This window comes from Monodelphis domestica, chromosome 3 (genome assembly GCF_027887165.1).
Source record: "Monodelphis domestica isolate mMonDom1 chromosome 3, mMonDom1.pri, whole genome shotgun sequence".
NCBI classification, from domain to species: Eukaryota; Metazoa; Chordata; class Mammalia; order Didelphimorphia; family Didelphidae; genus Monodelphis; species Monodelphis domestica.
In genome coordinates, this window is record NC_077229.1 from 70,552,511 (window position 1) to 70,570,040 (window position 17,530).

Sequence of the window (17,530 nt, forward strand, 5' to 3'; positions counted from 1 at the left end):
TATTAGTCTTAAGCAATACTAAATCTTAAATAGGGTCTGGAAAATGAGGGAAAATCATAGGAAAATAGGACAGAAGAACATACACAGTTGTCATAATTATGCATGGAAATGGAATTAACTCACCAATAAAATGGAAGAAAAGAATAGAATGGACTAGAACCAGAATTTAACAATATATTATTTAGACAAAACATACTTAGAACAGAAAGATACAACAGAGTTATGGGGAAGGAGTAAAAGTTATTAGGTTTCAGCTGAATATCAATCCCCGAGTCAGATTTCCAGAGGCAGCTAAGTGACAAACTGGATAGATATCTATACCTGGACACAAGATCTGAGGTCAAATTCAACCTCAGAACTAACTAGCTTTGTGACTCTGGACAAGTTGTTTAACCTCTGTTTGCTTTAGTTTCCTCATCTGTAAAATGGAGATAAAAATAGTTCTTGCTTCCCATTGTTGTGAGAATCAAATGACATAACATTTGTAATGCTTTTAACACAGTGCCTGGCACATAGGAGGCACTCAATAAATTCTTGTTTCCCTCCTTAAGACAAAATAACAGCAAAAATAGATCTAATTAAGAGATTAAAAAGGGAAACTAATGATCAAATAAAATATAATTTTTAAAAAAAGGGAAACTAGCTTTGCTGAAAGTCACTATAGACGACGAATTAATATCATTATTATATATACAAGCACCAAATGGCATAAGGGAAACATTGAATTACAAGGAGAAATAGTAAAATTATAATTGTTAGAGATCTTGATTAACCAGTAGACCTAGATAAGCCTAACAACAACAAATGAAGAACCTGAACAGAATTTTAGAACAGTTATATATGCTAGACCTTCTGAGATACTGAGATGAAGGAGCACACATATTTCTAAGCTGTGCATTGCACCTTCACCAAAAATTGACCTCTTACTAGGTGATAAAAAAGACTTAAACAAATGAAGAAAAGCAGAAATATTAAATATATCATTTATAGAACATAATACAATAGAAATTACATTCAATTAAGGGACGTTGAAACAAATATTTAAGTTGTATAAGAGTAAATAACTTGATCTTTTAAAAAAGGACATCAGTGAACAAATTACTGAAATAGTCAATAATTTCACTAAAGTTAATGGCAACAATGAGACAACATACAAAAATTCTGGGAATGCCCCCACAGTGGTACATATAGAAATTTTTTTACCTAAATACTTTCATCAGTAAAGTAGAAAAAAAGAAGACCATATATTGAGCATGTAACTAAAAAATAAAACTAGAAAACCAACAAATTTTAAACCCCCAATTAACACAGAAATAGAAACCCAAAATATCAAAGAAAAACTAACAAAACTAAAAGCAAAAAGGTATTAAATAAATGACATGATCTTTTTAAAAAAACAATAAAATTGATAAAATGACTTTTAAAAGAAGAAAATAAGATTACAGGTATCAAAAATGAAAAAGGGCAAATTTACAACCAAGAAAGAAGGAATAGAAGAAATTATTAGGGGCTATTTTGCCAAGTTACTTGTCAATAAAATTAACAATCTAAGTGAAATGGATGAAATGTACAAATATACAAAATGCTAAGATTAATAGATAAAGGAAATAGGGGATTTAAATAACCCTATCTTGGAAAAAGAAATTTAATGTTATAAACTAATTCCAAAAGACAAATGTCAGGACCAGATGGGTTTATAAGCAAATTCAATCAAACATTTAAAGAATAATTAATTTCAATACTACATCAACTATTTGAGAAAAAACAAAAAGAAAAGATCCTGCCAAATTCTTTCTATGAGACAAGTATAGTCTTGATTCCTAAAGCAGAGAATCAAAATATAAAAAGAAAACTACAAAGCAATATCCCTAAAAAATATTGATGTAAAACTTTTAAATAAAATATTAGCAAAGAAATTCCAACCATGCAGCCCAAAGATTATACATATGGCAAGGCTGGTTCTACATCAGTAACATAGAGGTGGTTTGTCCATCAACTGGAGAAAGGCTAAACAAATTGTGGTACCCAGCTGTAATAGAATACTGCTGGGCTAGAAGAAAGAATGAGCAAATTAATTTTTTTTAGACTTGGGAAGAGGCACACCAATACACTGTATTGATTCCAAGACAGAAAGTAAGGGTTTAAAAAAACTTTGAAAGAACTACATGAGATAATGAAGGCTGAAAAAAGTAGAACCAAGAGAACATTATACACAGCTACAGCTTTAATATCTGAAGAATAAGAATTGTGAAATGTTCACCTCCAGAAAATAAACTAAAAATAGAAACATGAAAGGCGTAATCTATATATAAATATCTTTTTGCCAGATAATGCCTTCTATAGTGTGAAGAAGGGAATAAGGGACTGAAATATATGGAACTATATTAATAAAAATAGGAAAACTATAAAATAATCAACAACATTAATAGTGAGAACAAAAACAAAAATCATGATTCTATTAATAGATGCAGAAGAGGCTTTTGCAAAGGTATAACACTCATTTGTGTTTTTAAAACGCATTCTAGGAAGCATAACAAAAAAGTGAATTTTTGTAATTTGCTAAGTAGTATCTACCTAAAACAAAGAGTCAGCATTATCTGTTAATGGAGATAAACTAGAAGCCTTTCCAGTAGCAAGAATATATGTTATCATCCTTATTATTCACTATAGTGGTAGTCTCTCGGTGACCGAGAATGACGATTGTCTTTGTGCATTATCATCTACGGTGTACCCTCATGTGGCTTTGGAGTCCAAAGGCTGAGGCACACAGTTTGTGGCACATGGGGCCTGGGATGCCAGTTGTTATGGGAGGTGCGGCTGTGGCCTAATGTCGGCATTCACGCGCAGCGGCAAGATGTCGACGTCGCTCATCTTCAAAGGTGGTGGCGGCATGGTTAATGTGGGTTCGCCAGCTGCTTCTGACAGAGGCAGCCAGTTCTAGTTGCTTTGGTGTGATGCCAGCCCACTTCAAGTTGGCCTTTAGATGATCCTTGAATCTTCTCTTTGGCCGGCCTTGTTTCCTGAGTCCAGCTGACAGTTCACCATAGAATACCTGTCTTGGTATTCGCTGTGGGTCCATGCGGATGACGTGTCCAGACCATCGTAGCTGGGTTCTGAGGACCAGGACTTCGATGCTGGTGGAGTTGGCTCTGTCGAGGACTTCCTGGTTGGTGATTCGGTCCTGCCATTGGATCCTCATGATTGACCGGAGAGAGCGTTGGTGGAATTGCTCCAGCTGTTTCATGTGCTTCCAGTACAGTGTCCATGTCTTGCAACCGTACAGGAGCGAGCTGAACACCACTGCGTTATACACTTTGAGCTTCGTCGCAGTGCTTACACCGCTGTGTTGGAGGACTTTGCAGCGCAGCCGCCCGAGTGCCTGGCTGGCCTTTTGGATCCTGGCATTGATCTCGTGGTCTGGGGACCCATCGTTGGTGATGGTGCTGCCCAGGTACTTGAAAGTGTTGACGTTAGAAAGCTGCGTGCCATCGATGGTAATGCACGGCTGGTTCGTTGGCCTCCCTGGTGCAGGTTGGAACAGCACCTCTGTTTTGCTGAGGCTGATAGTCAGGCCAAACAGTTTTGTTGCTGTAGAGAACCTGTCCACAATGGTTTGGAGATGATTTCCTTGGTGGGCCATGAGAGCACAGTCATCTGCAAAGAGAGTTTCCAGGATGTGTCTCTCTGCTGTCTCTGTTTTTGCAGTCAGGCGGCGAAGGTCAAATAGTGAGCCATCCAGTCGGTATTTGATGTAGACGCCCAGGTCTAGATCCATCACAGCATGTCGTAATACTTGGGTGAAGCATAGGTTGAATAGTACCGGAGCGAGGACACAGCCTTGTTTCAAGCCATTGGAGATGTTGAAGCGATCAGAAGTCTCTCCACCAGATAGGACTTCCCCTGTCATGTCGACATGAGAGAGATGGATCAGTTTGACGAATTTTGCTGGGCAACCGAGCTTGCTGAGGATCACCCACAATGCATCCCTGTTCACTGTGTTGAACGCCTTTGTCAGGTCTATGAAAACAATGTAGAGACTCAGACTCTGCTCAAGGCATTTTTCCTGCATTTGCCTCACCATGAAGACCATGTCGGTGGTGCTGCGATCTGGTCGGAAGCCACATTGTGATTCAGGCAGGTTCTGCTCTGAAACAGATGACAGGAGTCTGTTGAGTGTAACACGGATGAGGATCTTTCCAGCAATGGAGAGTAGTGAGATGCCTCTGTAGTTGTCACAGGCTGCTCGTGAGCCTTTTTTCTTGTATAGGGCTACGATGGAGGCATCTCTGAGTTCTGGGGGCATGTCTTCCTCTTCCCATATGCTGGTCAGCACTATGTGGAATGCCTGGAGCACCTTTCCATTTAAGGCCTTGTACACCTCGGTTGGGATCCCGTCTTTACCGGGTGACTTGCCTGCACTCATTTGTTTAATTAAACAGATTATTCACTATAGTGCTATGAATAATAGCTATAGCAACAGGAAAAGAAAAATGTAAAGAATAAGCATAAGAATGAGGAAATAAAAATTATCAATTTTGCAAATGTTTTGATGGTTCACTTAGAGAACCTTAGGACAGCAACTGAAAACCAATCAAAACACTTTACAACTTTGGCAAAGTTGCAGGACATAAAATAAACCCAGATCAATCATCATGGTTTCTCTACTACCAAAATCCAGCAGGATAAAGTAGAAATAGAAATGCCATTTAAAATAACTCCAGAAAGTATAAAATACTTAGTAATCTACCTGCCAACACACACACACACAGAAACTATATGAACAAAATTATAAAATACTCTTCAATTAGTAAGAAGCAGAGCTAAATAATCAGAGAAATATTGTTTATGGGAAGGCTGAGCCAATATAATAAAATTGACAATGTTAACCTAAGTTAATTTGCTTATTCAGTGTCATAATCAAACTGTCAAAAGTTTGCTTTATAAAAGCAGAAAAAAGGGGGCAGCTGGGTGGCTCAGTGGATGGAGAGCCAGGCCTAGAGACAGGAGGTCCTAGGTTCAATTCTGGCCTCAGACACTTCCTAGCTGGGTGACCCTGGGCAAGTCACTTGACCCCCATTGCCTAGCCCTTACCACTCTTCTGCCTTGGAGCCAATACACAGTATTGACTCAAGAGGAAGGTAAGGGTTTTAAAAAAAAATTAAAATAAATAAAATAAAATAAAAGTAGAAAAAAATAACAAAATGTGTCTGGAGAAAGAAAAGTTCAAAAATATAGAACTAATGAAAAAAGTAAGAAAGAAAAGTTGCTAACACTACCAGACAAACTATACTACAAACCTGTGATCATCAAAACAATTTGGTACTAAGTAAGAAATAGAGAGGTTGATCATATAGTATATACAATAAACAGAAGCAAAAAACTACAGTTGTTCAGTAAACCCAAAGATCCAAACTATTAGATAAATAACTCACTATTAAACTTAAGCTATTGGGAAGACTAGAAAGCAGCCTAGCAGAAAACTAGACATAAAACATCTTTTATCATATGGCAAGATAAGCTCTAAATAGATGTGACTTGGGCAGAAAAGTTGACATCATGAACAAATTAGAGAAGCAAGAAAAAAATTATTTCTTAGATATATGGAGGAGAGAGATCAAGACCAAATATGAGATATAAATATAAACAAGAAATAAAATTAACCATTTTGATTTTTAAAAATTTAAAGTGTTTGGGGATAGCTGGGTAGCTCAGTGGATTGAGAGCTAGCCCTAGAGACGGGAGGTCCTGGGTTCAAATTTGGCCTCAGATACTTCCCAGCTGTGTGACCCTGGGCAAGTCACTTGACCCCCATTGCCTAGCCCTTGCCACTCTTCTGCCTTGGAACTAATACCCAGTATTGATTCCAAGACGGAAGGCAAGGGTTTAAAAAAAAATTGTAAGTGTTTGCACAAAGCTAATTCAGCTAGTATTAGAAGAAAATGACACTTCCCAGCTATGTGACCCTGGGCAAGTCACTTGACCCCCATTGCCTAGCCCTTACCACTCTTCTGCCTTGGAGCCAATACACAGTATTGACTCCAAGATGGAAGGTAAGGGTTAAAAAAAAAGAAGAAGAAGAAAATGAGGTAAATAGGGGGGAAACCTTGTAGCGAGTTTCTCTGATAAAGATCTAATTTCTAAGGTACAAAGAACTGATCCAAATTTACAATAATAAGAGAAATTCCATAATTGATAAACAAGAAATCATAATGACAATCGTAATAGCTAACTTTATATAGTGTTTACTATGTGCCAAGCACTATGCTAAGTACTTTACAATTATTATTTTATTTTTATTTGATGCTCAACATAACCTTGAGAAGTAAATGCTATTATTATCCCCATTTTATAGACTCCAGACTCTATCCAGTATACCATCTAGCTTCCAGCTCTGTGCTATTTACTATGCTAACTCTCACTCAGACACTCAAAATTTTAAATTTTTAATTTAATTTAAAAACATTTAAGTAGTGAGTATCCTGTCATTAGAGGTGGGCAAGAACATATTAGGTAACCCCTCGTCAGAGGTATTGCAAAGGAAAATCCTGGATGGCCAACTAGATGACCTGAGACCCCTTTATACTCTAAAAACCAATGGTTCCATACACAGACACATGCAGTGTAGTTACAGACAAAGCTAAGTTCCATATCGGACCCAGACTGATTGCGAGGGATATGTAGGTCTAAGAAAGGTACAAGAGAGCAGAGTCAAGAAGGGTAATGACAAAAAGTTGAGGAGCCAAAAGAAATATCCAGACTCATACTTACACTGTCTCCCCTCATCTTGTGGAATTTCACCCACACCTCTTCCAAACAAGAGCCCACAATAGAAATCGAGGCCTATAGAGAGAAGAGCCATGGTGAGCACCATATTTCCCTTTGGAACAGCTACTAAGAGCCAGGAAAAAATTTGGCCATCTCTCTCCTCCCCTTACCTCACTCAGCCATGCCCAGCCTCATCCTGCATTATCCATTCCCATCCAACCTCCGCCCATCTCAGCCAACTTCCTCCTCTCTCAACTCTTCTCATCCACTCACTCATTTCTTCCCCTTCATCTTTTTGTCCATCTACACCCAATATTTCTGCCTCACCCAACCATATTGCTCCTCACCCCTTCTCTTTTCTCCATTTTTCTTACCTTGGATTCTTTTCTCAAACTCACTCTGCCCCATCGAACCTTGCCTTATTTCATCAACTTCATTCCACCTTAATTAGCCTTTCAAAACTTCATTCTCCCTTGTCTTGCCTCATTTCTCTTCACCCAACTCTTGACACCTCCACCCTCTTTCATTCTTCTTCATCAATCCCTTCATCCTTGAACATCTTCATCCAGTCTCATCCAGCCTCCATCCACCTTGACCAAACCTCATCCAATCTCACTACTCTTCACCTCACTGCCTTATCCATCTTCCTCTACCTAACCCAATTTCATCCATATCCTTCCTGCATTCTCTTGGTTATGAAATGCCATATTTGTAAAAATCATTCTGCACAGTCCCTGGCACTGAGCAGCCACTATATAAATGTTTATTCCTTTTCCTTCTCGCTTCTCTTTCTACTTCTTCCACCTCTCTGACATCAACCTCTTTCATTCAGTCTTAACCTACTTCCCCCAAACTCCCACCTCTTCCTTCCTCCTTCTTTACCATTCTTCTTCGTTTTCCCTTTCCTTAAACATTCTCAGCCAGCTTCCTCACATTTTATCCAATCTCACCAACTTTTATTCCTCTTTATCTCACCTCAATCTACCATCACCCAACCTTAGCTTTCCTCACTCGATTTGATGTCTCCTCATACGACCTAACCCTATATTACTATCCTCCCTTTCCCAAGAAAAAGCCAGCCTGCATGACAAGATGAGAATAGATGGCAGCCAACTCAGGGCAGAAATGGCTATCTTCTCCACCCTTATGTCTTGGTACATTGAAAACATCCTATGACCAACTCTCTGTGTTCCCTTGACTTCACCCTCAGAATCCATGGGGGTCAACATGTACTTCTGGATTGCTTGCTGAGGTTTCAGGTCATGGTTAAAAAGCAGAATGACTCCCCTCTCCCAGGTATGCAACAGAGTGACTCAATTCTGGATTAGACTAAAGGAAAATTGATCCAATAATTTGTTCCAGATCTGAAGGAGCCTTTGCTATACCTAGGGTTGTGTTGCAAACATTCCCTAAGTTTTACAATCTAAAACTATGACCTCAAAATATCCCTATTCCCAATCCAGAATTCTCTGCATCCAGCCCAAGTTTCTATCACTAGATCCTACTTTTCCAGAGCAACCAGCATGGCAAGTCCAAGAAAAGATGTCACGAAGATGAGGTAATTTTCCTATTGACAAGTTTTTTCAGAGCCCCCTTCATATCTCGGCTACGTAGGCTATAGATGAAGGGATTCAGCATGGGTGTGACCACTGTGTACATCACAGCAGAAGCTTTATCCTTCACAGCTGTGTGGATAGAGGAGGGGCTGAGGTAGACCCCAATGGTGGTCCCATAGAAGAGTGCCACTACAGAGAGGTGAGAGCTGCAAGTGGAGAAGGCTTTCTTCCTGCCCCCTGCAGAAGGGACCTTTAGAATAGCCACCACAATTCGGGCATAAGAGGCAAGGATGCAGAGAAAGGGTGTGACGATCACCATCCCACCTACAATGAGCACCAAGATCTTGTTTACTGTAGTATCGGAGCAGGACAACCGGAGAAGTGGTGTGAGGTCACAGAAGAAATGGGGGAGCTCAGTGCTGGCACAGAAGTACAAACGGGACATCAGGAGGGTGTGTGCCAGAGAAATCAGGCTGGAAAAAGCCCAGGGTCCACCCACCAGCAGCCCACAGAGACGTGGGCTCATGATTGTTGTGTAGTGCAGTGGGTGACAGATGGCCACGAAGCGGTCATAGGCCATCACAGCGATCAAAACACTGTCTACAATTCCAAAAAAATGGAAAAAGTACATCTGTGTCAGGCAGCAAACGTAGGAGATGGACTTAGTCTTGGACTGGATGTTGGCCAACATCTTTGGGACAGTGTTAGTGGCCAGACAGAGATCGACAAAGGAGAGGTTGGAGAGGAAGAAGTACATGGGAGTGTGAAGGTGTGAATCGGAGCCAATGGCCACGATGATCAGCAGGTTCCCAGTCACAGTGATGAGGTACATGCACAGGAATATTGCAAAGAGGAGAGGCTGCTGCTCCGGCTTCTCTGAAAGTCCCAGGAGGAAGAATTCATGAGCATTTGTTTTATTCCCTAGTTCCATGTATCTGGGGAAAGAAAGAGCAGGTTATGACTACAGCACTAGAAGCCTTCAAGCAGAAAGCGGGTAACCACTCTAGACACATACCAATGGCGTATAACTGTGAATACAGTCTCAGCTCCCTTTAGCTTTTTAGCTGACATTCCATATATTCAGATCATACTGAGTTGGTGGTACAATAAAACCCCCAAGTCTTTTTCACATAAACTGCATCAACCCATACTTCTCCCATACTGTACATATGCAGTGAATATTTTGAACCCAAATCAGAACTGTGTTTATTCTTATAAAAGTCAGCCCTGGGTTCACTTGATTTCTAACATTATCTCTTCATTCTCATGAGAGGTCACATCTTTATATCTCTATGGGTCACAAGACCAATGGGAGAAAGTCCCAGAGAGCCTCAATTTTAGCCCTATATGGCTCTTAATAATGGAAGATGCTGGGAGCAGCTGGGTAGCTCAGTGGATTGAGAGCCAGGTCCAGAGACAGGAGGTCCTGGGTTCAAATCTGACCTCAGACACTTCCTAACTATGTGACCAATGCACAGTATTGATTCCAAGATGGAAGGTAAATAAATAAAATAATGGGAGATGCTCAAAGAGGTAGTGAGCTCCTTTTTGCTTGAAGTATTCAGGGAATGGATAGCCAATATGTTTTGGATGCTATAAAAGGCATTCATGATTCAGATATTGGTTGCATTAGAAACCCTATAAGATCCCTTCAAACAGATTTTGTAATTCTAAGATTTTATAATTTCACAATTCTACTATTTATCAGCATTATATTCAGGAAGGTAGCAGCCACACTTGCTCAGCCTCTAAAGCAAACTTTACTTTTTGGTTGATTTACTGTCCAAAAATCAGAGAATTAAAGAGTCTTTGTGTTAGCAGCTACCTAGACATACAAAAGGTAAGAAATTAGTATCCTAAAATTTTAGAGTTGGATGGGATCCTAGTAGGATTTCCCCAATGGGAACCCAGTTCTCTAAAAGAACAATGTGTGTTAGAAAGATTCTTTTTCCTTCTTTTAAACTAAGAGATGAGAGACAGCCATGGAGTAGTAGATAGATAGCAAAATGGCCTTTTAAGTCTGGAAGACTTAAGTTCAAATCCAGCCTCTGACATGTTCTAACTATATGGCCCTGGACATGTCATTTCAACTCTCCTTTAGGCAATTCTCTCAAGACTGTAAATTGTAGAAATGTCAATCTGCATCAATAAAGTGTGTTTCCTCATTTGGGAACTCTCTATCAATGAAATCTCATGTCCCATTCCTATCTCCTCCCCACTGGACCAAGATATTATTTCCTCAGGTTGGCCTGCCTAGTGATGCCTTCTGCAACCAATAAAAGAGAATCTTCTTACCCCCACATCCACCTCCATGAAAGTCTTTCAGATGTTGGCAGACACTTTTTGTGTTTTTTCTCTCCCAAGATTTTTTGGTTCCCTTAACCTGGTTTCTAGTCCCCTTCCCATATTGGTAGACTTTTTATAAATAACTTGAGGAAGTCATTCCTCAAGTTCCTTTTTCTTCTCTTATAGGAAATGACTAAGCCACCAAATTAAGACTAGATAGAGGGGGCAGCTGGGTAACTCAGTGGATTGAGAGCCAGGCCTAGAGACGGGAGGTCCTAAGTTCAAATCTGGCCTCAGACACTTCCCAGCTGTGTGACCCTGGGAAAGTTATTTCACCCCCATTGCCTAGCCCTTACCACTCTTCTGTCTTGGAACCAATACACAGTATTGATTCCAAGATGGAAGGTGAGGGTTATTTAAAAAAAAAGACTAGATATAGGTCACTTGATCATGGTAACACTGTGCCATTCGTACAGCACACTCAATGAGGGTCACTGCACAATGCTGCCTGCTCATTGTACTTTCTGAAAATGACCTCTGCCATTTTCGGTCTTGTTAGTTGTAATGGCAAAATACTTGTGGACATTTTTTACAACATCAACATGGTCACTCTCCTTGCCTCATTAGCCCTTTGTTCACTATCTCCAACTTCCTTTCTCTTCTCTTATTAATTGCCTATATTGTCTTGCCACCTACTTATTCATTCTTATTGAATCCATCTTCTCCTCCTCCTCCTCCTCCTCCTCTTTATGAGTCTTTCTCCTTTACTCCCTCAACTTGAGTTCTCTCTCTCTCCCTCATCATTTTCTTCCTCCTTCTTCCCCTTCATCCCTAAGTCTTATTTTGTCATCTTAAATCAGTCAGTCAGTCAGCAAGCATTTATTGTGTTTACTACGTGCCAGGCACTTTGCTAAGGAACTGGGATACAAAGAATAGCAAAATTACTGTCACCTTCCTCAAAGAGCTCCCATACCAACAGATGAGAACACATGTCATCAACTAGGTTCATGCAAGATATATACGGAGTGGATGAAAGTCATCTCCAAGTCGAAGACATGGGTGGTTGGAGGAATGAAGGAAGGCCTTGTTCTAGAGGTGGGATTTGAAATGAGCCTTTAAGGAAGCAGGAAAGTCAAGATATGGAAATGAAGAGCTAGATCACTCCAGGAACCAGAAACTCTAGAAGATCCCTTTTGTGTTATAATAAGTTTCAGTCGATGCCTCATTCTAGCCTCTCAGGATATTTTTGATTCTTTTCTCTTCCTGTTTACTTCACTCTGTGAACTGTTGTTGCTTTTGTTGTTCATCCTCCATGTCTCAAAGAGGACCGATGACATCATGGAGTGATGTCTTGAATTCTATGTCAATTGCATTGAAGTGAAGCCTAGTTGCATAAAGTTGTCAGCCTCACTCTCTCTTTCAGAGTCATCAAAGTTCAGTGGCAGGACAAAAGCCAGGACAACTGGCAATGGCCTGCTATGCATGTGGATCACCTGGATGTCTTCTATGCCTGCCCAAACTCTAGGTGCTCCATAATGCCTGCTTTGGCCGCCCTCATGGCCATTGAAATAAATTGTTCTTCTCTGCCCTTTCCACCAGGGGAAGTCTTCACATGCTCGGAGCAGGCATCCCCCTAACTCACTGATGGGATGAAGCCTCAACCTAGTTTAGCCTACCTACCTAGACTGTTTACTGAGATGTGGCTGCTATGCTACAGCTTCTTAGAGCCACAGGTGAGAGGCAGGTGAAAAGTGGACACCAAACATGGATGGGCAGCCCTGATAAGGACTCTGGAAGCCCTAACATCAGTTCTAGTCCTCCCTGAACACCCCATTCTGTGAACTACTGTACAACTGTAATGTATAACGACACTAGACTAGAGGCCCTAGACTTGAAATCAAGAAGGCCTAGATTCAATTCCTTCCTCTGATAATTATTAGTTGTGTGACCCTGGACAAGTCACTTATTTGCACCATAATTTCCTGCCCTGAAAAATGAAATGGTTGAACTCAATGCCCCTCTAAGTTCCCTTCCAGGACTTTCTATCATCCTATAATTCCACTATAATTCTTCGGTCAACATCTCACTTTTTGTACTGCATGGTAACTCATATTACAGTTTTATTTGGGCTTCTTTGTCCATTTTTTACATATCAGTTTAAAATTCTCTTGATCAAGAGGCTGATATTATTGCCAATTCTAGTTTTCCAATTCTAGCAAGATCCTTCTCATCTCTAGCCAAAAGTCCAATCACTCTAATATTGTAAATTTTGGCTCATATCCATCTCCAATAATTAGTAGCTATGGGTTCCTGGACAAGTAAATAACCTCTTTTTTTCTCTATCTGTAAAATGGGGATGATATTTAAACGACTTACATTATTATTAACACCATTTTCTTCCTCAATATTCATTCCCACATCTTTCTTTCTCTTCCAAAATCCTAATTTTCATCAATATGATAAAAGAGATCTAAAGCTGGAAGGAGCCTGAGAAATCACCTGGTCTAACCCCCTCATTTTACATTTTACAGATGAGGAAATTTAGACCCAGGAGATTACAGTGACTTACCCAAAGTCACACTGTGGAAACCAGCAGAGGTGGGATTTAAATGCAGGTCTCATGAAAATGAGCTCAAGGTTATTGCCTCTGTTCTCCAATGAAATAAAAGAGAGGAAAACATGAAATCTCAAGTTTAATGCTCAGGACTTCAAAGTCAGAAGACTTTCTACTAGACTTCTACTGCCTCTATCAGTTATTTCTGTATAAATTAGCAGGTGTAAGGAGCAATTGGAGTGACTGCAAGTCTTGGATAGGTTTGCCATTTTTTTAAGCATCTTTTGGAGAAACAATGCATCCAGAGCAGTCATACCAAACTGATGAATCTGGCACACTCAGGTCTGTGGCACCTGATTCTAGACAGTCTTGAATTGCTTACCATATTCTTTGTGTACATGTATCTGGCCCGGCACATTATTTACATGCAAGAACTGTGTCTTCATTAGTCTCATTCTCACTGCTTTGAACAGGGGGAAATGCACGGGAGGTTCTCAGTAAATACTGAGAACACAAAACACAAGATGTCAGGCCTGAGGGGCCCTTAGAATGTAGACCATCAGAAATTGAAAGAAACAAAGAAAATAGAATGTCAGAGCAGGTAGGGCACCTGTGACCTTAGGACACAGAATATCAGATAGAATAGCAGAAAGAGATCTCACAATGAGAATGTCAGAGAGGAAAAGACCTTGGTGCATATGATAAAATATATGTCAGAATGTTTTGTCCAAGATCCCAGCAGAAGCAAGGGATGGAGCCAGACCCAGTACTCAAGTCTCCCACCTCCCCACTACCCCGTGCTGCTTCCCTTGCTAAGCTGCAATGAATTAAATGCTCCTGCAATTGAACAGGACAACTCCCTGGAAATTTTTCCTAGATGCTTGAGATGATGAAACCAAAGAAATTTTGCTGCTCTTCCTCCTAAAGAACCAAAGAAATAAATAGCTGTAATTATTCCTTTGGAGTAACTGCATCATAGCCAAAAGTCAATTCCAAAGGGAGAAATGGGTTTTCCCCCAATCCATATTAGTTTGGCATCTCTAATGTTTCTGGGAGCTTGGCAGGAGGCGGTCTCCTGAGTATACCTCAGCTCCCCAACCTTGGCTACAAGGGCTCCAAAGATCCAGGACCAATGGCCAGTCCTCACTAATTCAGTACCGGGGAACCAGATTTAGTTTCCTTGGCATCTAAATATAACCTTTGAGCTCAAATCTGGCCTCAGCCACTTCCCAGCCACATGACCCTGGGCAAGTCACTTAACCCCCATTGCCTAGCCTTTACCACTCCTCTGCCTTGGAATCAATACATAGCATTGAGTCTCAGACAGAAGGTAAGGTTTTTTTAATAAATAAATATAACCTTAATATTCTCTCAACAATTCCAAGGACTGATCCACACAGATCCACTACCAAAGGCCACATAGACACTAGTGTTCATCTAGCCTTTCCTTTAAAATGTCTGGGAGCATATTACCCTGTCCTAGAAACTCAGTCCACTGGGTCAATAGCTCTGATTATTAGGAAGGTTTTCCTGACATCCAACCCAAATATGCCTCTTTAAACTCCTCCCTTGCCCTATGGCCCCTAGTTCTGTCTACTCAAGCCAAAATCTCTAACCCTTCTTGGGCATAGCTGCCATTCAAATATTTACAGATAGCTACCTTATCGCCCTTCAGTCTTCTCTTCTCTGGATTCTTCAATAACTCTTTATGTGGCATGAACTCAAGAACATGTGGCTTCCTCTAGAGCAGTGGTTCTCAACCTCTCAATATGAATCAATAAGAATCCATAATGCATATCAGGTATTTGCATTCTGAATCATAACTGTAGCAAAATTACAGTTTTGAAGTAGCCACCAAAATAATTTTTGGTTTGGGGTCACTGCAACATGAGGCATTAGAAAGGTGGAGAACCACTGTTCTAGACACTCTCCAGTTTATCAGTGTCCTTCCTAGAAATCTGATGTCCATTGCATTGCTCCAAATGTGGCCTGACCATGGAAGGACTATGACCTCCTTATTCCTGGGCAATATGCCACTCTTAACGGATCCTAAAATTTCATTTTCTTTCTGGGCTTTTGCAACAGACTAGTGATTAGTACTTATTTTATAATCCTCTAAAACCCCCAGAATTTTTGCTAGCTAATAACTTGTATTGGGAATTTAATTTTTGCACCCACATAAGACTTTACATTTATCCTTATTGAATTTAATTTTGTTCTAGTGTTAATCCTTCAATTTCTCTTTATATTCTGAATATAATCCAAATGGCTAGCTTTTCCCTTAACTTGGTACATTCTACAAATGACACGTGTACAAGCTTGCCCAAAAAGACTCAAAGCCACACAATGATCCCACACATCCCATTAGATCCTTATAGACACACACAAACCGACAGCCAGAAAACAGACATTCACAGATTCCCACAATCAGGCACACAATCAATTATTAAGTACCAATGTTCTGGGCATTGTGCCAGGTGCTGGGCACACAAAGACAAAAAGATTCAGTCTCTGTCCTCAAAGAGGGCTTTGTTGTTGTTGAGTGGTTTTCATTCAGGTCCAACTCTTCCTGACCCCTTTCAGGGTTTTCTCAGCAAAGATGCTGAAGCAGTTTGCTGTTTCCTTCTCCAGCTCATTTTCCAAACAAGGAAACTGAGGCAAACTTGCCCAGGGTCACATAGCTAGAAAGTGTCTGAAGTCAGGTTTGAAATCAGAAATATGAGCCTTCCTGCCTCCAGGACCACTGTACCACCTAGCTTGACTCTCTCATTCTAGTAGGAAGATAACATTATATTGTTACCTATAGAAAAATATGCAAAATATCTACAAGAAAGGACAATTTTTTTGAAAGGAACAATCAATGAAATTAGAGATTCCAAGAAGCAAGGATAAGGAAGGAGGGCATTCTAGGTATGGAGAAGAGCCTGGAAAACGCCCAAAGGTGGGAGATGGAGTGTTGGGTGGGAGAAAGAGTAAAACAGTCAGTTTAACAGGACCATTGGTTGGAAAAGGAGAAGACAAGAAAAGAAGTTAATATTTTACCCTAGAAGTAATAGGGAGTCACTGAAATTTATTAAGTGGAGTTATACAATCAGACCTCTGCTTTGGCAAAATCATTTGAGTGACTTTGCAAAAGTTGTGTGGGACAAAATGATTACTATGAGAAAATGTTTTACATGACTGCACAGGAAAAATATATATCATTTTAAAATAAAAATTTTAAAAATGATAAAATATTATCATCTCAGGAAGGAGAAAGGGGAGGAGGGAGTATGGGAGGAAAGGTAAAAAGGAGGAAGGGAATTTGAAACTAAAAGAAAATGTTAAAGTGAAAAAGCTAAGTAGCTCAGTGAATAGAAAGTCAGGCCTAGAGATAGGAGGTCCTGGGTTCAAAACTGACCTCAGACAGTTCCTAGCTGTATAATTGACCCTGGGTCATTTAACCCCCATTGCCCCCTTACTGCTCTTCTGCCTTGGAACCAATATATAGTATTGGCTCTAAGGTGAAAGGTAAGGGTTGTTTGTTTGTTTGTTTGTTTTTAAAGAATTGTTTTTACTTGTCATTGGGGGAAAATAAAATATTATTAAATTCTAAAAATAACTGTGCCATGCAAATAAAAAAACACTATCATATAAAATTTATTATTTTAGCTTCATGGCTTTCAAATAGCTATTATCCTCGATTTGTAGATAAGGAAAGCACAGGAGAGTTAAATGACATACAAGCCTCAGGTGAGGGTCTTTTGACTCCCATTCCAGTGTTTTATCAGCAATTATCAAACTTTTTGGTTTCAGGAGCCCTTTATACTCTTAAAAATAATTGAGGATTCCAAAGAGCTTTTATTTATAGGGGCTATATCTATTCATATTTACTGTATTATAAATTAAACTAGATAAAATCTTTAAAAGAAGATGTATGGGAGAAGTGAGAAGCTGAAAGCAGGAAAACCAATTAAGAGGCTATTGCAGTATAGTACAAGCAAGAAGTGATTAGAGTGGGGCAGCTGGGTGGCTCAGTGGATGGAGAACCAGGCCTAAAGATGAGATCCTGGGTTCAAAGCTGACCTCAGATACTTCCTAGCTGTGTGACCCTGGGCAAGTCACTTCCCCCATTGCCTAGCCCTTACCACTCTTCTGCCTTGGAACCAATACACAGAATTTATTCCAAGACAGAAGGTAAGGGTTTAAAAAAAAAAAAGAGTAATTGAAGAGGGACAGCTAGGTGTTTCAGTGGATAGAGAGTCAAGCCTGGAGACAGAAAGTCCTGGGTTCAATTCTGGCCTTAGACACTTAGTTGTGAGTCCCTGGACAAATCACTTAACCCCACATTGCCTTGCCCTTACTGCCCTGATGCCTTGGAACCAATTCA

The 17,530-nt window shown here is 40.1% G+C and overlaps 1 protein-coding gene across 1 annotated transcript; it reads right to left on the reverse strand.

The window, feature by feature from the left end:
* Window positions 1–8,218: 8,218 nt before the first annotated feature.
* LOC100024102 (olfactory receptor 24-like) lies at window positions 8,219–11,914 on the reverse strand. The gene is made up of 2 exons (XM_007489416.2): window positions 11,893–11,914; window positions 8,219–9,242 (listed from the first exon to the last, which is right to left on the reverse strand). The coding sequence occupies exons 1-2, from the start codon at window positions 11,912–11,914 to the stop codon at window positions 8,311–8,313; spliced, it is 954 nt and encodes a 317-aa protein (XP_007489478.2). The 3' UTR covers window positions 8,219–8,310.
* Window positions 11,915–17,530: the final 5,616 nt, after the last annotated feature.